This window comes from Erinaceus europaeus, chromosome X (genome assembly GCF_950295315.1).
Source record: "Erinaceus europaeus chromosome X, mEriEur2.1, whole genome shotgun sequence".
Taxonomy (NCBI): domain Eukaryota; kingdom Metazoa; phylum Chordata; class Mammalia; order Eulipotyphla; family Erinaceidae; genus Erinaceus; species Erinaceus europaeus.
In genome coordinates this window covers 24,904,813-24,928,146 of record NC_080185.1, presented here as the reverse complement: position 1 = coordinate 24,928,146, position 23,334 = coordinate 24,904,813, and the positions used below count along the sequence as shown (strand labels likewise).

General features: G+C 39.8%; 1 protein-coding gene across 1 annotated transcript in view; it reads right to left on the bottom strand.

Moving 5' to 3' along the window:
* GPC3 (glypican 3) overlaps positions 1-23,334 on the bottom strand; it is a 465,788-nt gene that overhangs the window by 54,552 nt on the left and 387,902 nt on the right. Inside the window, exon 7 of the mRNA XM_007517010.2 lies at positions 3,984-4,143. Coding sequence (XP_007517072.1) covers positions 3,984-4,143 — 160 coding nt within the window. The remainder of the gene's footprint in view (positions 1-3,983; positions 4,144-23,334) is intronic.

Below are 23,334 nucleotides of genomic sequence, written 5' to 3'. Positions count from 1 at the left end.
GGAGAAGGAAAACAGGGAATCTGTAAGACCAAAAGGGAAATAAAATTTTATTCTCCCCCCAATGCCAATAAACAAGTTTCCAGGGATTAAGCAATGAAGAAATGACACTTAGATGGACTAGGGTGACCACCAAGGACTGGACATTCTCTTTGTGTTGCAACTGGAGAAATTGACTTCTATAAAGAAGAAGGGACCTACCCAAGGACACACTGGAATTGGAAGCAAAGCCAGAAATAGAAACATGCAATCCTGTATTTCACCAGTACATCAAAAGAAGGGAGCCTGAGTGGAAAGACATCTAAAGGGGCCATTTACTGATCATAGTGCAAAAGGTTTGATCAGGGAGATAGAAGAGAATCTAGATATACTGTGAGCCTTACTCTTTATTCCCAAAATGTCCTTTAGAGGAAGGGATTTGGGTGTTCTAAATGAGATGCTGGTAAACACACATGGTGTTCCAAGTCGAGTTGACTAAATGGATATTGATGAATCACCAGGACCAGATGGCACCTAACCAGATTTGGAGGAAAATTGTGTAACAGCTGACCAAAGTGTAGAGCCTATCTTTCCAAACAGCTATTGTGCCATGCATCTGGAAGATTGCCAGCAAGTCTTCTTTCCATGAGAAGCATTTCAAAGGGGATCCAAGGAACTCCAAGCTGGTAGGATCACTGAACATGTTAGGGAAGTGCAACCTATTGGGAGTAAGGCATCATTTTTCCTGAAAATTAAATTAACCACCATTTGTATAGTGTTGTACAGTTTACAAAGCAGTTAGGGTTAATCATGCCTAACTGATTGACTAGAATTCTTTGGGAGGATAAATGTGCATGTGAACAAAGGGAAACCAATGGATGTAATCTATTTAGATTTTGAAAAGACCCTTGACAAGGTCCAACACCAAACATTGTTTAAAAGTTAAGTCACCATGGAATTGGGGAGTTGTATTTTGAAATGGATAAGGAAGTGGCTCAGAGGCAGGAAACCCAGAGTAGGGATAAACGGGACTTTTATTGCTAAGTAATGATACTGGTGTGTCCCAGGGATCAGTCAATATTTTGGTGAATCTTCTGAGCAGCCTTTCAATGACCAAAACCTTTTCTAGGCAGCAAAATTCAAAATAGTCTTTTTTGTGATTGTAATGATGAGCTGGAGAAAGAATCGGGAATAGAGTTGTTCAAACAGAGAGGTCTCTGAAAGCTGACTGTTCAACATCGATTTCTGACTATTCCCTTAGTGAAGGTGGGACCTTAAACCAGTGCTCTGACATTATTTTGTCATCAGTTGTCTTATCTATAAAACAGAAATAAGAGTGCTTGGCAGTGTTGCACACAGTTAAATTCACATATCACTATGCACAAGGACCTGGGTTTGAGTCCCCTCTTCCCACCTGCAGAGAAGAATGCTTCATGAGTGGTGAAACAGGTCTGTGGGTATCTATTTTTCTCTCCGCATCTCTAGCTCCCTTACCCTCTCAATTTCTGTCTGGCTTGCCAAATAAAAATAGAAAGAAAAAAAGAAAGAAAGAAAGAAAGAAAGAAAGAAAGAAAGAAAGAAAGAAAGGAAGGAATAGCCACCAGGAGCAGAGGATTCATAGTACAGGTACTGTGGTGCTGTGGAAATTCTATGAAACAATCAATGCATAACTACAGTGGCTAGGGTACTGGTTTCTATTATTCCTGATTATTATGTTATTTTAAGTTATGAAATGCACTCATTCTTGTTATGGGATGCCAGACTTTGTGTGATCATGTTATACCCTAGGAATCAAACTCAGGAACCACTATAGGGTATTTATGGAAAGCACTGACAGACTATTAATTCAGAAGACTGAGATAAATATGGACTGAGATGGTTGTAAATGATTTCATGAAAGGAAACTAGCAATTGGATAATACCTACTACATGCTAGATATTAGGCTAGATGTTTTAGGAACATACCCTCCCAATTTAATCATGTATCAGTCTTATAAAGTTGGGGAAATGATTCCCATTCAATAGATAATGGAATGAAGACTATGACAGGAGCCTAAGAAACTTGTCTGAGGTCATGCTGATACAGAATCAAGTCATACTTCAAATCCAACTTTGCTCTAATCACAATCTTATTTTTTTCACTGTATCAGTCATGAAATTGTCTTTATTTATTTCTTTTTAACCAGGGCACTGCTCAGCTCTGGTTTATGGTGGTGCAAGGGGTTGAACCTGGAACTTTGGAGTCTCAGGCACTAGAGACCTTGGCATAGCCATTATGCTATCTACCCCTACCCAGTCATAAAATTTTCTATTTAGTGTTAAAGGAAAATGTGATATCTATATAGAAACAAACATGAGTAATTAAATGAAGATAGAAACAAGGGCATTTGAGCCCATCTGCATGTGATGGACAAAGGTGAAGAGTTATAGATAACTTTAGTTTTAAGTCCAGGTAACTAGAAAGATGACAGTGGCACCAGAAATAGAAGGATAATAAAAAGAAGTACCAGTTTAGGATTGTCTGTTGATAAGAATGATTTGTGACACTGAGTTGGGTATAATAGTGGCAAAGTCAAGGAAATAGTAAACAGCTGCAGGTGTAAGATGGCAGCTCGGGAGAACACTTTAGACTGGATGATTTTATAAGTCACCCTTATTGTGGAATAAGGAAGATTATTCATTGAAGCATTATCCGCAACAATCAAGAGGTAGAAACCAGATTAAAAAATCATCAGTGGGTTAGTGGATAAAGAAATTGTGGTGCATATAATTTAGCTTCTAAAAAGAGGGCAATCCTTCCATATGTACAACATGGATGGGTCTTGAGAACACGATACTAAATGAAATAAGTCAGTCATATGCCAATCTGCGTTCCTTGGGAAGACGACCTCACAAGGTATCCTGGAACACCACCTCCCCAGAGCCCTACCCCAAGAAGGATAGAAACAGGCTGAGGGTATGGATCAACCTGCCAAAGTCCATGTCCAGTGGAGAAGTAATTACATAAGTCAGACCTCCCCGTTTTACACCCATAAAGATCTTTGGCCCATACTCCCAAAGGGATAAAGAACAGGGAAACTCTCAACAAAGGGAATGGGATATGGTACTCTGGTGGTAGGAATGTATGAACTGTATCCCTCCTATCCCACAATCATGTAGATCACTATTAAATCACTAATAATAATAAAAAAGAAGTTGAAAAATAAAACACAAAGCAGAACTTGGACTGGGTCTGGTGTATTGCATCAAAGTAAAAATACTCTTGGGTGGGGTGGGGGAGAGGGCTCAGGTCCTGGAACATGATGGCATAAGAGGACCTACAGGGTGTTGAATTGTTACATGGAAAACTGAGAAATGTTACACATGTACAATCTACTGTATTTTACTGCTGACTGTAAACCATTAACCAACCCATAAAGAAAAAGAAAAGAAATAAAGAAGTCAGTCATAGAGCTAAACTCAGAAAGATAAAATAAAAAGTGCCAAGGGTTGTAGAGGAGGAAATGAAAGAATTGTTGATGAGTACAGTCTCAGACATGCAAAATGAGAAAGTTCTAGAGATCTGTAGTGCAATCTTTCAAAACTTATCCCATGATTGGTTTTACCTAGATTCTCAAGGTTGTATTTTTTATTATTTATTTAATTTATGGTTATAGGATAAGAGGGTTACAATTCCACACAATTCCCACCACCAGTTATAAGGCTGCATTTCTTATAACTGATAAGAACCAAGGACATTTCAAATGAGAAATGGATTCAACTGATTAGGTCATTGTTTTAGACAATGAAAACCAGGATGATACCTTTTTAATTTACTAGCTCCAGAGTTTAAAATACATGGCCATTTGATACCTTATTTTTTTTCCTCAAAGTATATTTTTCCTTGAGTAACTGGTAGTGGTATATATATTGCAGGGACTTTCAAGGGGTTACAGAGAGCAGTTTTTTTTTTTTAAATTTCCAAGCAGCACCATTTCTGCAGATGTGAACCAGCACCAATCAGTTACCTGCAAGGAAGCGGAGTTGATTCTTCACTTTCATCATCCCATCACCGGATCCTCCAATGCACTCATCTTCATCATCACCGCAGTCGCCACTCTCAAGTCCTTCCTCATCAAGGCTTTTTTCCAGAACTCTTCCTTTGGGTACAGACATGGTTCTCAGGAGCTGAAAGAAAGTGAACAGGAATGCAGCAGCTCTTCATAGTTTTCAGATAGAACTAAAGCAGCATGCTACTAACTGGAGGCATTAAAATGTTAAGTGACTCATACAGAAGCTGCTGAAACTTAAGTCCAGCTAAAACAGGTGTAAGCTGCATATATGCTTTAGAATTACATACTTTTGGACTTTTCCACAGCATTTGACATGATTCTTTATTCTACTTATACCATGAAGTAGTCAGAGTATATAGTGTATCAAACCTTCCCATACCACGGTATTTAAGTTCCTGAAAGCCTCCGTGTTAGAAAACAAGACTTGTTCAGGGGGGAGCATATTCCAGGGCTGAGAGTTTACCCAGAACAGAAAAGGACCCCTGGAGAACAAGGAACACCTTTCAACAAATAAAAGACATAGTAGCAGTGACTTTTATACATTCAAAATGAATCTTTCTTTTCCCTTCCCTTCCCTTCCCTTCCCTTCCCTTCCCTTCCCTTCCCTTCCCTTCCCTTCCCTTCCCTTCCCTTCCCTTCCCTTCCCTTCCCTTCCCTTCCCTTCCCTTCCCTTCCCTCCCCTCCCCTCCCCTCCCCTCCCCTCCCCTCCCCTTCCCTTCCCTTTTCCCTCTCCCTCCCCTCCCCTACTTCCCCACCCCTCCCCTCCCTTCCTCCCCTCCCCATTCCCTTCCCTTCCCCTCCCATTTCTTTCCTCCTCCCCATATATATATATATCTTCCTCTCTCCCTCCCTCCCTCCCTTCCTTCTTTTTTTTTCTTTTGCCACCAGGGTTATAGCTGGGACTCTGTGCCAGCACAATGAATCCAAGAGTCCTGGAGGACATTTTTTTCTTCTTCTATTTTATTGGTTAAGACAGAGAGAAACTGAGAGAAAGGAAAGGGGAGGGAGAAAAAGAGAAAAAAGAGAAACACCTGCAGATCTGTTTTACTACTCATGGGGCTTGGACCGGGCTTTACTCATGGCAATAGGTGTGCTTAACCAGGTGCACCACTGTCCAGCCCCCCATATATCAGATCTTGAAGCAAATATTTCCAAGTATTTCCCTATTCTACGATTTCAGAAAGCTACTCAGGGATTAATTAATTCTGTGTTAGTTGGGAGAGTGAAGTCAACAAGAGGCACATTTGTTTTGCTTTGCAGCACTGGGATTTTAGTTCCATGGTCCATGCCTTTCTAAGTTAATGGTGGCTTCCACCTCAGAGAGGTCTTTCCATTAACCACAGTGTGAGTCATCTGTCACGCATTCCACTTTTCTTCACCATCTCTCTCCAAGGTTGTATTCCATAATCTTCTATTCCTGCTCTAACTTCTGCTCACCACCCCTTTGTGGTCCTAGTTTTCAGCCCCCACCCCTTGTTTTATTTGTTTATTTACTCCCTTTTGTTGCCCCTGTTGTTTTATTGTGGTAGTTATTATTGTTGTCATCATTGTTGAATAGGATGGATAGAGGGGGGGAAGACAGAGGCGGAGAGAAATATAGATGACTGCAGACCTGCTTCACCACCTGTGAAGCGACTCCCCTGCAGGTGGGGAGCCAGGGCCTTGAACTGGGATACTTGTGCTGGTCCTTGCAGCTTTGCGCCACCTGCACTTAACCCACTGTGCTACTGCCCAATTCCCCCACCTTTTGTTTTTAAATAATGGCCAACCAAAGATGCTGGCTATACTGCAATTGAGAAAACTTTCCTTGTGTGCGTAAATGCAAAAGCCATATCTAGAAAAGTAAAGCTGTTATGCAGCTATTGTATTTACTGTTGAAAGTAAAACATTAATTCCCCAATAAAGAAATTAAAAAAAAAAACTATCCAAATGAACTATTTCACCAGTCCAGATCCCTTTACCTGAACCTTTTACACAATGTTTCATGTTTGCAACCTGTTATTATTTATTCATACATGTGACTTCAATCTACCACCAGATTGTGAGCTTCCAAAAGGTTGTGTCTTATCTATCTTTGAACCCCATAGCATGTAAGCCCGGCACATAGTAGACGCTCAGCAGATGTGCTGCTGAACTGGAGCAAAGTGAAGTATCTTTCTTTTAAAGTTCTTTAAAAGCCACTTTCACAGCCTCATGAAAAGAGGAGAAAGCCCAAGAACAGGTTCATTATAAAAGATCTGAATTAATGGTTAGGCCCTTTTGAACTAGCCTGGCTAAGTCCTGTAGCTAATCTCTGAGAGGCCATTTCTCTAAGCTCGTGTCTAATGCCCTTAGTACTCCTTGGTAGTTCTTTATTTATATTTTTGTGTGCAATTAAAAGTAAAACTTTAAAACTTTTGCCAGTAATATTTTTTCTTCAGTTGTTAAATGACTCCCATTTTGGAAACAATTTCATCATGAAAGAAAGTATGTAGCACATTCACAAACCATTTTATACAAATACTCGCTTGCATATTAACTCAGAATAAACCGAATCCTAGAAAGCTACTATGAAAGCAAATGTTTTACAGATAAGTCCAATGCTTGAGTGTGATGAAAGAAGGGAAAGGTGTCAGGGATAAGAAGTTACCGGTGGGAGTCGGGCAGTAGCGTAGTGTGTTAAGCGCAAGTAGTGCAAAGTGCAAGGGTGGGTGTAAGGATCCCAGTTCGAGCCCCTGGCTCCCCACCTGCAGATGGGTCACTTCACAGGTGGTAAAGTAGGTCTGCAGGTGTCTGTCTTTCTCTCCCCCTCTCTGTATTCCCCTCTTCTATTTCTCTCTGTCCTATCTAACAAGGACATCAATAACAACAACAATAACTAGAACAATAAAACGACAAGTGCAACAAAAAGGAATAAAGAAATAAGTAAATATTTTAAAAAAGTTTTTATAAAAAAAGAAGTTACCAGCATGAAATATGGGTCTAGAACAATCCTGAACTTGACAGAAAAATCAGATTAGCTTGATACAGTTCACATTGACCTTTGTGTTCCCTCGCTAGTTTCTTTTTTTTAAAAAAGATTTTATTTATTTATGAGAAAGATAGGAGGAGGGAGGGAGGGAGGGAGGGAGGGAGGGAGGGAGGGAGGGAGGGAGGGAGGGAGAGAACCAGACATCACTCTGGTACATGTGCTGCTGGGGATTGAACTCAAGAACTCATGCTTGACAGTCCAATGCTTTATCCATTGTGCCACCTCCCAGACCAGCCCTCTTTCATATTTTACAATGCCTTCTAGACTAAGCATTTACATTATATGGGGAAATTATAGGCTAGGGAGATAGCTCAATTTTAAAGCACAGGACTTAAATGCCTGAGACATTGGAGGCCTCAGGTTTAATCCTCTGTACCACCACATGTTAGAGCTAAATAGTCCTCTGTTCTGCCTTTCTCTTCTATATATATATATATATATATATATATGTAAGAATGGTGAGGACTGGCAAAATAGCTCACTTGGATTGCACACTGTTTAGCCATGTGTCTTTCACTCTGGGTCATGGATGCAATAAATCTCACTGGGTAGAGCATGAGGGGATGTGCATTGATGATGTGTGGCCCAGATTCAAGCCCTAGTACCACATGGGAGTAGTATAGCACTGAGGGAAGCTCTGAAACTGTGATATCTCTCCCCCTTTCTTTGAACAAAAGAGTTGGCCCAGAAGCAGTAGAATCATTCATGTATGAATCCTTGGCTCTGCAGGAAATTTAAAAACAAAGAGGGATTGGAGACAGCATAATGGTTATACAAATGACTTTCATGTCTGAAGCTCTGAGGTTCCAGCTTCAATCCCCAGCACCAGCATAAGCCAGTGCTGAGCAGTTCTCTGAAAGCAAATAGACAAAACAGAAAGAATTTTATATAAAGGTTTTACATATAAAATCAGGCATTTGGGAGTCGGGCTGTAGCTCAGCGGGTTAAGTGCAGGTGGCACAAAGCACAAGGACCGGCATAAGGATCCCGGTTCGAGCCCTGGCTCCCCACCTGCAGGGGAGTCGCTTCACAGGTGGTGAAGCAGGTCTGCAGGTATCTATCTTTCTCTCCCCCTCTCTGTCTTCCCCTCCTCTCTCCATTTCTCTCTGTCCTATCCAACAACGACAACATCAATAACTACAACAATAAAACAACAAGGGCAACGAAAGGGAATAAATAAATAAATAAATAAATATTTTTTAAAAAATCAGGCATTTGATATTCTCAAGGGACACCTTACTATCAGATGTTTTAAAGCCAAGTCTTAAATAGTTCAGGACCTCAGTTACCACCTGCAAGAGGGAAGCTTCACAAGAAGTGAAGTAGTACTGCAGTTCTCTCTCTCCCTTCCCCATCTTATCAAATTAAAAATAACAACAATAATGAAAATCAATCAATAAAACACAGGGATGATTGTTCCACTTCCTTCCCCTGTGGTTGTTTGATAACTTGATGCTTCTGCCATGTATGCGTTGGTGGTATGTCTCATTGAGAAATGCACAAGGCCTTGGAAAATTAAAATCACACTTTTTTGAAACCTCTTTTTCCACCTGTTAAGAGAATTGCTGCTAATTCTCTCTTTTTAGAAAAATATTTTATTTATTTATTATTGGATAGAGACAAAGAAATTGAGAGAAGTGGAGATAGAGAGGGAGAAAGACAGAGACACCTGTATCCTTGCTTCACCCCTCATGTAGCTTTCCCCCTGCAGGTGGAGACCAGGGACTTGACTGAACCCAAGTCATTGCACACTGTAATGTGTGCACTTAACCAGGTGCACCACCACCTGGACCCTGTTGCCAATTCATACTCCTCATCAGTGAAATTTGGAAATTGATGCCTGCATCATAGAATTGTGAAGAAATGATAAATGTAATATTTTAGATATGATAAACCACCTAGTGCACTCAAGGGGTCTACTGAAACTTATTTAAACACTCTCCCCAATATTGAATATTTATATCACTTCTTGTTCATTTGATCAAAGAGATGTGGAACACCAGAAGAATATACAGGGCTCCTTCCCTATTTTGAAATTATTTCCTTAGTTTCTCATTAGCAGGAATATTGAGTCAGTGCATTTGTATAAATTTAAATGCCATGGGAGTTAACTCTCCAATTTCCCTAAGAGTCACCTGGCTGGCTGGGGAAATAGCTCAACAGGTAGAATATGGAACTTTCCTGCTTGAGGTTCTTGGGTTGATCCCTGGCACTGCATGTACCTGAGTGGTGCTCTGGCTTCTCACTCTCTCTCTTTTGCTCTTCCTTAAAGGGAACTTTCATAGATAATAAATTAAAAAATTCTTTAATTTAGTTTTTCTTGTCTTTATTAGGGGTTTAATGGATTACAGTACATTTGTTAATACATGGGTACAATCTCTCATCTCCCTGTGACAGGTGTCTGCAAAACACTCCCAATTTAGGTTCTTTTCCACCATCATACACCTGGATCCCCTCCCCATCCTCTGCAGTTTTGTTTTGGTGTAGAAAGGAGAATCTTTTCAACAGATGGTGCTGGGGAAATTGAGTTGAAATGCTCAGAAGAATGAAATGGGACCAGTACATTTCAACACACACAAAAGTAAACTCCAAATGAATCAAAGATTTGTATGTTAGACCAGAGACCATCAAATATTTAGAGGAAAACATTGGTGAAACTCTTTTCAATTGAAGCTTTAAAGACATCTTTGATGACTCAAGTCCAACAGTAGAGAAAACAAAAAACAAACCAATAGGATTACATCAAACTGAAAAGCTTCTGCACAGAAAAAGGAACCACTACCTACAGAGACTTCCTACAGAATGGGAGACGAAAGACCTTTACTTGCTACCAAATTATCAAGAACTCATCAACACAGCAAGAAAGAAAAATTGCCTCTTTAAAAAAAGGGGAGATCACATGAACAGAATCTTCATTAAACCAAATCTTTTAAAAAAGTCATCTAGGACACTAGTTAGAAACACAGGCTCTCGGGGGTCAGGCAGTAGCGCAGCAGGTTAAGCGAACTTGGAGCAAATCGCAAGGGCTGGCTTAAAGATCCCCGGGCTCCCCACCTGCAGGGGGGTTCTCTTGACAAGCAGGTCTGCAGGTGTCTATCTTTCTCTCTCCCTTCTGTCTCCCCTTCCTCTCTCAGTTTCTCTCTGTCTCATCCAACAACAATGACAGCAATGACAACAATAACAATCACAACAAACAACGATAAAAAAAAAAAAGAAAAAGAAACACAGGCTCTCTGACCACACCCACAGAACAACTGTTTTGATAGGTCTGGGATGGTGGACACAAAGTGTATTTTTATATCACTCTGCCCCTCCTTTTACTATGAATGAACCCCTAGCCAACACTTTAATAAAAACTGTTCAAGTGTGACTCTACTTCCCAGAAATACTCTGAAATAATCATCAGACAAGCATCACCTCCACCACATGCATTTATAGCCATAAGACATGCTCTTCCAATCTCTCTATCTTTTCTTTTCTTTTCTTTTCTTTTCTTTTCTTTTCTTTTCTTTTCTTTTCTTTTCTTTTCTTTTCTTTTCTTTTCTTCCTTCCTTCCTTCCTTCCTTCCTTCCTTCCTTCCTTCCTTCCTTCCTTTTTTAACAGAAAGGAAATTCAATCCAGTGATATCCGTTTTACTTAGGCATGGGCATGATGACTTTTTGTCTTTGTAGTTAAGGAGACTATCCTTGTGTAAAGGTGGTTGACTTCATTTTATTAGAAAAGGAGATATTTAAAGTTAGCCTGGGAATAGGTACTAGGGTCGTGTGATAAAAGGAAACAAAAAGTCTGGAATAATTATGTAAGAAAATTAGACGCACAATGTAAGAAGAGGACAAAGGCTTTCTAGAATATAGCAATTTTGTGTTCTTAAAACCATAACCAAGACAGCAATAGCAGCATGGGACAATATGATTTTGTCAAGGCTCTTTATCATGCTTTGTTGACAATCTCATATTTTAGGGAGTCATATATGCAGAAACCAGACCATGAGAGCAGCAACTCTTGATCCATCTACTTGGAATAAATAACAGGCCTCTTGGAATTATCTTGATTGCAAGGATATGACTCTTAACTGCCACACACTGCTAGGAATTAACATATGTTCTCTCACACAACCCTCAAACCTTACCACTAATTTATATGACAGAGGAGACTGCCACTCCCATCCTCCACATCAAGGGAGAACACTGAGACTCAGTGAGGCCCCTAACTTGACCAAGTCACTGATTAAGTGGTAGAGATCTCATTAAAAATGATGTCTTTTGCTCTTCGGTGCAGCATCGATTGATGCAAAAACAAACAAACAAACAAAAACATGATGTCTCCAGTAAAGACATCAACTAAAGAGACTTCATTTCTTCACTGCCACATATCTGGGACACTTTCAAGTTTAATCTAATTTTCTCAGTTGTTGGCCATGAACTGCAATGTATCTTGACATAAAAACTTTTTGTTACTGAATGGGAAAGCCAGGGACATAATGACATTAGATGCTTCCTGCCTGTTTTGCCCAGCCTTGCCATCTTAAATAACCAAACTATCTCATCATAAACAGGTTTGTTTTGAAAGGCTTCAGACATCTGGTTAGAATAGAAAGAAAAATTCCACTACTGCTGCCACACAGCTAAGAGTTCTCCTGACTTTAAGCTCTTTAAGGCTTTGAAACTAAAAGATAAGTAATAAAATCGATACTGCAAATATGGGGGCGTGGGACATACTTTGAGAATCTAGCTGGTTTTGTCTCTTTTGGCTACCCACATACATCTCTCTAGGCATTTTTAATATTTGGAATCCAGGATATATTTCTAATAAACCAAGCTTATGATGCTGACTTTGAACGATTTGGATGTTCAGCTTTATCCAACCTGCAAGGAATGCTTTGGGGGCCTGGCTTCCTATGTCCACAGCGCTGTAAATACATGCTTGACTGTTTGTATTTGAGTAGCATAAGCTAATGGGAAACAAATGTGGTGACGCCAATGAATCCCAGTTTTTAGAATGTATTATTTATACATTGTGCACATCCACAAGGCTGAGGGCATGTGACCCCTGCTTTGCGTGCATACTCTCTTTGAACAAATGCACTGAACTACAGCCACAACTAATTGGAAACAATTGCCATGCCACACATTTGAGAAGAAGCCAGAACCCAACTGTATAGGACTAGAATTAATGGCTATATATGTACTTCACACATTGGAGAGACAATAAACTATCACAGTTAAGAGGGTGAACTTTGGAAATTGACCAATGTGGAGTTGCCTCTCAACTCAGCCTACTGGCTGGCCATGTGACTCTGGGCAACTTAACCATTCAGAACTTCAGTTTCCTTTCCTGTAACATGGGGGGTGGGGTGTTATTTATGAATTTCATAGGGGTGCCTGTCACAGTCTCATACAACCTTCTAATCTCTGGTCTCTTTCTCTCTCTCTCTCTCTTTCTCTCTCTCTCACCGCCCCCACTCATACACACGCACCCACACACAGAGTGTATCTGTTGCATATTTATTCCCCTGTTGTAATCTCACTAGAATAAAAGAGAGGATAATGGTCTGTTTGTGGCACTGTCATTTAGCACAAAGTACAGGTATAATAAATATTCATTAAATGGATGAATGCACAAATAAACAGAATAATGCATAGAAAAAGTGTTTAACATATTGCTTGGCAAGGTACTACACACTGGAGCATGTCAACCCAGGCTTGCTGCTGAGTGATCTTGAAGAAGAGGAGGAAAAAGAGAAGCAGCAGCAGCTGCCTCATAAACAGGCATAAGGAGCTTACTATGAAAGCCTTAGAAGGTGAAGCAAAGAGCACCCCAAGGCCAAGCAGGAAGGCACCAGAAGGAAGGTAGGAGGCTGTTTTCTAAGAGTCTCAAAAAGCCTTTCTGAATACTTCTAGTAAGATAGGCTCTATGTGCTAGGAACACAGGGAGAGCTTCTGGGGATGTGGTTCGACAATCAAGTACAGGATGTGTATGCCTGGGGTCCTAAGTTCAATACCCAGAACTGCATGTGTCAGAGTGACTTTCTGGTTCTCCTCCGGCCCCCTCCCTCATTAATTAGCAATGCATTTCTCTTTTTAACAAGGATGCAGTAGCCAGGGACATACAGGATGCTAGGCCTCCATGTGGGAGCAGTAAGAAGGCCATCTGTCCCCAAATATGCCCTGTCTGGGTGTTGCTGTACATCCGCCTCTTATCTACAGCACATGTTTTCTCTATTACGTCCAGCTTTGCTGAGTCTTATTTTATGTTTGTTAATACAACAGTCAAACTTGTGAAAATAAGCCTTTTCAATTAAACAAAGCTCTGGAGAGTTAAATAAGCCAGGGTGTGAAAGAAACAAAGTGTGTGTGTGTGTGTGTGTGTGTGTGTGTGTGTGTGTGTGTGTGTGTGTGTGTAAATAATCTGGATGGAGAACACACCAATTGGTAGAAATATTGGGCTGTTGGAAAAGTCACGGTGCATTTTGACTGTGTTTTTTTATACAAACAGGAGTTAGGACTTTTCTGACAACTCACTGGTTTTCTGAAGTTTAAGGAAGCTTCCTGCCACCACAAAACTAAGGGAAATGACACACTATTACCAATGACTTAGAGCTGCATGGGGTTTTATTTTTTTAACATTTAATTTATTTATTATTGGATAGAAACAGAGAGAAATTAAGAGGGGTGGGGGAGATAGAGAGGGAGAGAGATAGATACCTGCAGCCCTGCTTCACCATTTGTGAAGCTTTTCCCCTGCAGGTGGGGACCAGGGGCTTGAACCCAAGTCTCTACACACTGTAATGTGTGTACTTAACCAGGTGTGTCACTGCCTGGCTCAGCTTTATTTATTTATTTTTTTTCAAGAGTAGGCCTAGCATAGCGGTTAAAAATTCAAGACTCTGGAAGCATAATATTTGTGTTTAAATTTAGACTCCTCTGTTCGTTAGTTTTAGGATTTAAAGAAATTCTTCCATCCCTCTGAACCTTACATGTCTTGTCTATAAAATGAGTAAAACAAGTCCTGTAGCAGGGCAAGGCAGTGGCACACCTGGTCGAGCACACATGTTGCAATGCACAAGGAGTTTGTTCAAGCCCTGGTCTTCACCTCTGGGGGTGGTGGTGGGGAGGGGGAGCTTCACAAGTGGTGAAGCAGTGCTGTAGATGTCTCTCTTTCTCTCTCTCTATCTCCCCTTTCCTTCTCAACTTCTCTCTGTCTCTGTCCAACAAATAAGATATTTTTTTTAAAAAGTAGCAATCTGCCAAATGGCATTACGATGGGATGCCAAAAGCACAAATATGAGCTCACTAGCTGGCTTACAATAAATGCTCACACAATAATACATTAATATTTTCAAACAGCATTGTAATAAAATCTGAATCTGTGAAGGGAATGGATTCTGAGTTTGGGGGTACCATTCCCCTTCCAGTTCGAGACTGGGAACAGCTCACTGTAGATCCTCAATACATTTTAGTTGTGCTCCTGGAGGCTGTACAGTGGATATAGCATTCACCTCTTAAGAATGAGGTCCTACCCAATGTGTCCTGGAGCCCCGCTTCCTCAGAGCCCTGCCCCACTAGGGAAAGAGAGAGACAGGCTGGGAGTATGGACTGACCTGTCAACGCCCATGTTCAGCTGGGAAGCAATTACAGAAGCCAGACCTTCTACCTTCTGCACCTCACAATGATCTTAGGCCCATACTCCCAGAGAAATAAAGAATAGGGAAGCTATCAAGGGAGAAGATGGGATAGGGAGTTCTAGTGGTGGGAATGGTGTAGAATTGAACCCCTCTTATCCTATAATCTTGTCAATACTTTCATTTTATAAATTTAAAAAAATGAAAAAACAATGTGGTCCTGAGTTCTATTCCTGACATGGCATATGCCAGAGAGATACCCCTTTTCTCACTGTATCTGCTGTAAATAAATAGATATATAAATTGATGAATGAATAAATCTTTAAAAATGTATCTTAGCAATTGTGTAATTACCACAAATATTTCTTTATTTTTCCTTTCCTTTTCCCCTCCCTTCCTCCCTTCCTTTCTCCCTTCCTTTCTCCCTTCCTTTCTCCCTTCCTTCCTTCCTTCCTTCCTTCCTTCCTTCCTTCCTTCCTTCCTTCCTTCCTTCCCTCCCACTAGAGCACTGCTTAGCTTTGGTTTATAGTGATGTTGGAACTTGAACCTGGGGCCTTGGAGCCACAGGCATGAAATTAATTTGCATAACCATTATGTTATCTCTCCCAAGCCCTCATATTTTTATAATTAAATGAGTGATCACATTTATTCTCACAGCTGCTCTACACAGGACCCTTATGAGGCAGGCAGGCATCACTAGCTACAATGTTCAAATAAGGAAATGGAAGCTGAGACAAATGAGAAGCAACATGCCTGATTTCAGCCCGAAAACTGTTGGAGGGGAGCAACTGAGAGGCTGGCAGGATTTGGCATGGACTGAGGAAGCAGGAAAGCTTCTACATTCCAGCATTAACTTGGAAAGGGCATGGCCCTCAGGCTATTGCAGTCCCTGATTGGAGGGGGGGGGGTGTTTAGGAATGCTCAGTACCTGCAAGAATGAATAGGTTCATGAAATAAATCAGCAGTTGATCCACTGGTTTTGATTTCAACCCTGGGTTGATATGCCACTACTATTGCTCTGATTTGATGAGAGCTGCTTCCTGCCAGGAAGTCCTTGGATACACTGAGGCTACACTGAGGACCAGCACTAACCTTATTAGAGTTAGCCCTGAGAAGCACTTTATCAGAGTCCTCCAAATCCCTTGCAGTTGAGGACACCTCTTCTCCTGATAAAGTAAAGCTAGAGTAAAAAGAGGAAAGCAGAAAATTGATCCTTTTAAGCAACTGAACCAATTAACCCCAAGGCATATGGCCAACCTAGGCAGCAAATGGTTGAATGAGGAATCTAGGGCCACTCAATTAGCCTCTTCTAATTCCTGTGAATCCTCTGTTCCCTGTATCAGTCGGCCTGTCTACATTTAGGGTTTAGCCATGCCCTCCTTTAAGGTCTCCAGAACAAATCTCAGTTTAAGGGGCCAAAAGGCCTCACAAGGTTTAGTTTCCACCTCAAGAAGATAGTCAGATTAAGCTGACTTCCCAGGTTTGGTTGCAGAAATGCAGACATGGTATTTGTAAGACCCCCAAATCCAACCTGCCCTGAAGGCCTCTGATCCTAGCTAGCACCACTGTTGAAGATGAATGACTGTTTGTCCCTATATTAGTTTTAAATCATCCTGAAAGCCACAGGGACAAAATAGAACTTTTTCTGGGAGGAAAACTTGCTTTGAAGACATCTGTGAAAGCCCACAGCATGGCTAGGAGGCCAAAGGATATGCCTAAGTTAGACTAAGGCCACTGATGAAGGGCAAAGGTCCCAGGGAGTGAGTGTACCCAGATATAATGCATTTCCTCAGGGAACTGAAGTTAGAGACCTGATCGAAACATTTACTATTGTCCTAGAGTATGACTCTGATTCACTCCAAATAGAAATTTTGTGGTTATACTTTTGGGAAATGAGAATATTTACCTCTAAAAATAACTTCAGTGTGTGAACCACAGGGGCCATGTCATCAAGTGTTGGGCTTGAAGAGTCAACCTCAATGACTGCAGGACAGTGGCTTACTATAAGGGGCTCTGGTCCACCAAAGATTCATTTCCCTGTCAAATCCTCATTCTTTTAAAGAAGAGGTCTAGATCAGAATTTATAAATAGGTCTTCAGTGAAAAGAGGCCCACCACCTATGGTACACTATCTGAAAATGATGAATTGTTAAGTGTGTTGCACATAATCAAGACTGCCTTGGATTATTCTAAGGTATAATACATGACTCAGTGCCTCTGGTACAAGTAAATTCATTTGGACTTGATGAAAAACTAGATTTTGAGTTTCTAGTGGTTATTTCCTTGGAGGTAAGAACACTTCAAGCCTTCCTTCCTGTTTCCAAGTTTTAGGCTAGCTATAGAACACTAAGGAGGAAATGGGCTCCCACAGGAAACAGGCAACTTGAGTAAAATAATTGTAATATTCATATAGAATCTGATACTATTTTAAGTTGAGCTAGAGGAAACAAAAAATGAGTTTTTGTATACGTTTTAGCCTTATTCCTGAGTAAGGACCAATTTGCAAAATGCTTGGGTAATTCTTTTACTAGAAAAGACTAGGATGTGCCCTAAAACAGTACTATAATTGGTAAATACATCTTTAAAGATGCTATACCAATGGTTCTTTCTGAATCTACCTTTTGTAGAACTTGTAACTTCTTAGTCACAGAAGATGAACAGAGTATTGGAGGATTATGAAAGCTGCCGGTTATCCCAGTTATGAACAACTGCTACCAAATGATTAAATACTTCTTTATCATGGTATAGTTTTTTCTTTCTCTCTTGTGTCTCAAGCTGTTCAAATGAAATGGTCTAACAATGGATGAAAGAATGTGAAACCAGACTGCTGATATACTCCAATAGGAAAAGAATAGGAGCCCCACCTTTTGGTGAACTGTTAAGGACTCAGTTTTAAAGGAAACTGCTGAAGACTAATTCACCTCAAGCTTGTCCATGACCATGTTGATTATATTGACTACCTTGTTAGAATCCCATATTTGATCTTTCACAGTCAATTCATGGTCATTTAACATCTACTTATTAGTGGCATTAGAGATCATTCTTGAAATTTTATTGTAGCCAAGCCTAGCTGCAGAATTTTCTGCTGGGTTGTTTTTGCTTATTATATAGATTGCACCAGTATTTATCTAAATTATCCTTCTCATTCACCATTTACCTGCTAAATAAAACACTGGCTAATTTGGTATATATAACTGGCCATTTGGTAGCATATCTAACATGAATTTCATTTCTCTAACATAAGCATAGTGTTGGAGCCTAAGACAGATGTGATGATTTCCATCCCTCCCCCACTATTGCTTCTTATTTTTGAATTCTGAACCTCATCAAACATGTCTCCTATTGAATACTCAGGAATCCACTCTTCAGAGAGGTCCTTTGTTTTTCCTTAAGAAGCTTATTAGAATTTAACCACAAAGTCTGGGAAGAGCATCATGTAACCAAGTCCAGCTAATTTGTACTCAGTGTTGGGCCGAGTCTGATGCTATGCTATCCTGGAGAGGTATATGTCGGCAGAGTTTATAGTGAATTCTTTTCCCCACTGGCTGTCTCTGGTGGATGGGGTGTGCATATTTTGCTTGCTCCAGAAACTGAAGTGTTTGGTTGACAGTCTTATCTGGATGCCTTCCCCATCTCACAAAACTATTTGGTGATGATGGTAGTGATATAGTGGCACAAATAGGAAGATAGAAGTGTGTGTGTGTGGGGAAAGGGGCAGCTCAGAACAGGTTGCAGCATATACACATTTATAGTTCCACCTTTCTTTGTTTCTCTTCACTGAGCTTAATAGGTAAGAATGTTTTGACCAATTCTAACATGGGCTTCTTCACCATCTTCCAAGATTCCTTTTAGTCATATCAATTAGCATTTCATTAAACACCTGTTTCTTTCCCTCACAACATTTAACCCCTGTGGATGTTCCGGGTAACCTACACACATCTGAACATTCTTAACATCATGTCTGGATATAGACATGATAATATTTGCCTTTGATGAAATCAATTTTATGCATCAACTAGAAGTAACAGGGGAGCAGGTGGCTGGGAAGCAGAAGTCACCTCTAAGAGAAGTTGCCTCTAAGAGTAGAAGTTGCCTCTAAGAGTTGTACTCAGTATGAGAAATGGAGACATTAGATGCATTGAACATCCATGAGTACTCAGCATTCTGTGCCACATGTTATTAAGGAAATTGGGGGCAATCATAGGCTTGGAGTGGCAAGTAATGAAAAAATCTGACATGAGGTTCAGTCTCCCCATTTTACAGACAAGCACAGCAAACACACATACACGAAAGAGTAGAGCTTTTCAATCATACCAGTACTGCAAATAATTTGCCCAATCCTTAAGAAAATAAGTTGAAGGCAAGTAAAATTACAGAGTGGCAAAGGGACTTGAGAGTCACACAATGCCTTTTGATCCATGAGAGAAGGAATTAGTCTCTTCTTCCTATATCCTTAGCCAAACCTGATCAAATCAAAGCCTAGGAATAAGACAACACATCCGTTAAGGGCATGTGGTAGCCAGATTCCAGGTTGCTGTGGATAAGTGGTAGCAGCAGACACAGAACTTGTCATATATATAGATACACACCAAAAGAGGATTCTCTGTAGAAGGTATGGAAAATTAGTTCTCCTTAGTCCTCCAAAAGTCTTCATCTCATCCACTCCTGATTAAGTATGAAAATTAACCCACCAAAGTATAGGTACTTTCTTATTTTGTCCAACTTATCTCTCAGTGTCTATGCCAAGTAATTCCAGTTGAAAACATCTTAAAGAGGCATAATCATACTGAAATTTCTGCATTTGCATTCAATTAAATGTAATTCCATTTTTCCCTTTACTTATACAAACTTAAGCATTTGATCAAGTTTGTTAAAACAAATGTTTTACGTTCAACTAAATCAAAACTTCAAGTATGTTGCTGCCCAAAGATTAAATTTGGTGGGCTGGTTATAATTTATACATCTTTAAATAGCAACTATATTTAAGGAGTACCCTGACATTTCAGATGGTCTACATCTTATGTTTTTATGTTTCCAGGAAGAGGCAGGAACATATACAATGTAATCATCAGTGTTGTATGTGTGTAGTGATTCTACAAGTTTGAACTAGCTTCCAATACCACCATCTGTGAGTTGACAGTGTAAAGACCTTGTGCTCTAAATGCACCACCCACAACATCAGGGACAGAATGACCACTAATTCATACACTCTTCAGCACTTACACTTTTATACATATCTTAATTAATGGAAAGTTAATGCATAATTTCCCAAATAAGTAATACTAAACCTGGAGTGAAACTGGATTTTTCTGAGCAGTTGCTGTTACTGCTGACAAAGTTCTCTCCTTGCCCAACTTGACTTCTGTTTACTATTCTAGGTCAAACCAGACTTTCTTATACTATTCAGAAATAAGACTTGCCCCCACCAATTCAACTAGGTATATAGTTCCTTTACTTTTATCATCAAGACAATATATCTTCGATTAAACCTATACTCTTAAAAAACATTACCTTGCTTAGAGAAGCACACTCATACACTGTATTGTGTGTGCATGCATGCCTGTGCGTGTCTCTATGTGTGTGTATGTGAAGCTTCAAATTCTAGCTCTACATTAAATAACTAACCAATCCTATTACTTTTTACAGTTCTGTTAGAAAGCAAAGGCAATGAAAGAATCTGGTAAGTAGTGAGAGAAGTACCTTAACATGAACAAGTAACACTTAATAAGAGTAATAGCCAATTTATTATTTAAAAACCATGGGGGGTCAGGCGGTGGCGCAGTGGGTTAAGCGCATGTGGCGCAAAGCACAGGGACCGGCGTAAGGATCCCGGTTTGAGCCCCCGGCTCCCCACCTGCAAGGCAGTCGCTTCACAGGTGGTGAAGCAGGTCTGCAGGTGTCTATCTTTCTCTCCCCCTTCTCTGTCTTCCCCTCCTCTCTCCATTTCTCTCTGTCCTATCCAATAACGAATTGCATCAACAAGGGCAATAATAATAACCACAACAAAGCTACAACAAGGGCAACAAAAGGGGGAAAAATGGCCTCCAGGAGCGGTGGATTCATGGTGCAGGCACCGAGCCCAGCAATAACCCTGGAGGAGGAAAAAAAAAACTATGAAGATGAGAAGGCAGCAGGGACATATATTCAAAATACTACCAGAGAGATAATATCAAGAATTCTATATTCAGCAAAACCTACTTAACACAGAAAGAAGGCAGTTATGGAAAAATGGAGAAAGAAACACAAATCATTTAGAGTGCTAGAGAGATAGTGCAGCAGAAAGGAGCAGTTTTCTATGCCTAGGATCCCAGAGGCCTCACATTCCATTCCCTGGCACTAGTATTTGTCAGAGATGAATACTGTTCCGGTATTTCTTAATCTCTCTCAACTCTTATAACAAATTAGTGTTTTGTGTCCAGAATAGGCAAAGAACTCTCATAAGTCAAAAGTAAATAGAGTTTAACTCAAAAACAAAACTTTTACTTAAATAAAATCGAAAAGATAATTCCATTTTTAAAATGGATAATGGATCTAAATAAACATTTTCCCAAAAAGGATATAGAAATTGCCAGAGAGGGAGTCAGGCACTAGCGCAGTGGCTTAAGTGCACACAGAGCAAAGTGCGAGGACTGGCGTAAGGATCCTGGTTTGAGGCCCCGGCTCCCCATCTGCAGGGGAGTTGCTTCACAAGTGGTGAAGCAGGTCTGCAGGTGTCTGTCTTTCTCTCCCCCTCTCTGTCTTCCCCTCCTCTCTCCATTTCTCTTTGTCCTATCCAACAACGATGACATCAGTAACAACAACAATAATAACTACAAGAATAAAACAATAAGGGCAACAAAAAGGTAACAAATAAGTAAATATTTTTAAAAAATTAAAAAAAGAAATTGCCAGAGAAAAGACACTTAAATATCATGAGTCATTAGTGAAATACAAATTAAAACTGCAATGACATACAATTTTGTGTTTACTAAGATGGTTACAATAATAATAAAAAGTAATAAATGTTAGAAAGGAAATGAATTCAGTGAAATCTTTATACATTGCTCATGGAAATGTGAAACAGTATAGTCACTGTGAATACAATTTGGTAGTTTTTCAGTAAGGGGAACAGTTACAATACAAAATTATATACATAACTTATATAATTAGATGTATATTCGATACATATAAGTACTATATGTCACTGAAATTTTACTCTAGATATATACTGAAAAGAAACAGAGAACTCAAAAGTGTACTTGCTGATCAATATTCATTGCAGCGTTACTTACATCAAATAAAAAAATAGAAACAGCTCAAATACCTAGAGACAGACTAGATAAATAAAAACATAGCATTCCTCTATAATGGAATATTATTCAGTCAGACAAAGGAATATAATATTGATATAATCTACACTGTGGTTGGACCTTATAAGCATTGTTTAGTGAAAGAAATCAGTCAGAAAAGCTGACATGTTATGTAATGCTATTTATGTGAAATGTTCAGAGTAAGTAAATCCACAGAAACAGGAAATAAACACTCTTAGGACTGAGGAAATAGTGATGGCTAATCAATTTGGGGCTTCTTTTGTGGATGATAAATTCTGCTCTTTCTAAGTATGATTTTGTGTCTCCTCTTGTGAAAAGATGTTTTCATGGATTAAATCTAAGGAAACATCTTTCTATTATCAGGCTATTTCAACTTGCTTGAAAGCTACAGCGCTAGTACATCAGTTATCACATTATATTAAAGTCTCAGTGGTCTCAGTCTTCAACAAGAATCTTGCGTGGATCTACTTGCAGCACTCATTCCAACCATGGAAAGTGAGTCATGCAAGCAGGACCATCAAGGTGAAGCAGTATAATTCTAATAGGACAAGAGTCTGTAGAGTTCTAGGACAAAAAGAAGCACCAGGAGGAAAAAAAAAACACAGATTCATTAAAACCGCTCTTATGTGGCTAATTCCTTGAAGTAGCAAATCAAAATGTTTCCTTAACCATGAACCAGATATTAGAAGGCTATGATTTCCTGAGGGAGCTCCATTCACTCTTAATATTAATGGCGATAGGGGCTGTATGAATGGTTCTCTGGATACTGAGTGGAAAACTTGGCATACAACGTTGTTATAGTTCTGAAATCTCCATTATATTTCCAGCATCATCTTACAAAAGAAACATTCCCATTGAGTGCTTCTGGAGCATAGCTATACTATACTCTTTTCTTTCTGGTGCTGGTTTTCTCTCTGATAAGTACACACTCCACAAAGGCCTACTTCTAAACCTGCTTAGGTGATTCAAAGGCTTATCTGTTTCAATTTAAGGTATCTTACTACACCATGTGTAATACATTAGATCTTATTTTTACAGAAACAGAAAAATAAGGGGCAAATTCAAAAGCTGTAAGTAAAACAAATGATTCTGTGGGCACATTTCCTATGGAGAAATGGAAACTGCTTCCCTGAGCTCTGTGTCAACTTAGTGCCCAGCAGGAAAATGGCGGTAATGGTATAATGCAAATTGCAAGTACTATGCTTTTCAGGCTATTCAAGAGCTGCCTGTTAGACTTCCCTGTTTGTACCACTACATCTTTTGTCATCAATCATGTCTGGGTTCTTTGCTGAGTCTAAGACAGAAGGAAAATGTGGTCTGACCAGTTTGACTTAAGTGTTGATGTTTTAGGAATTTTAACAATCTT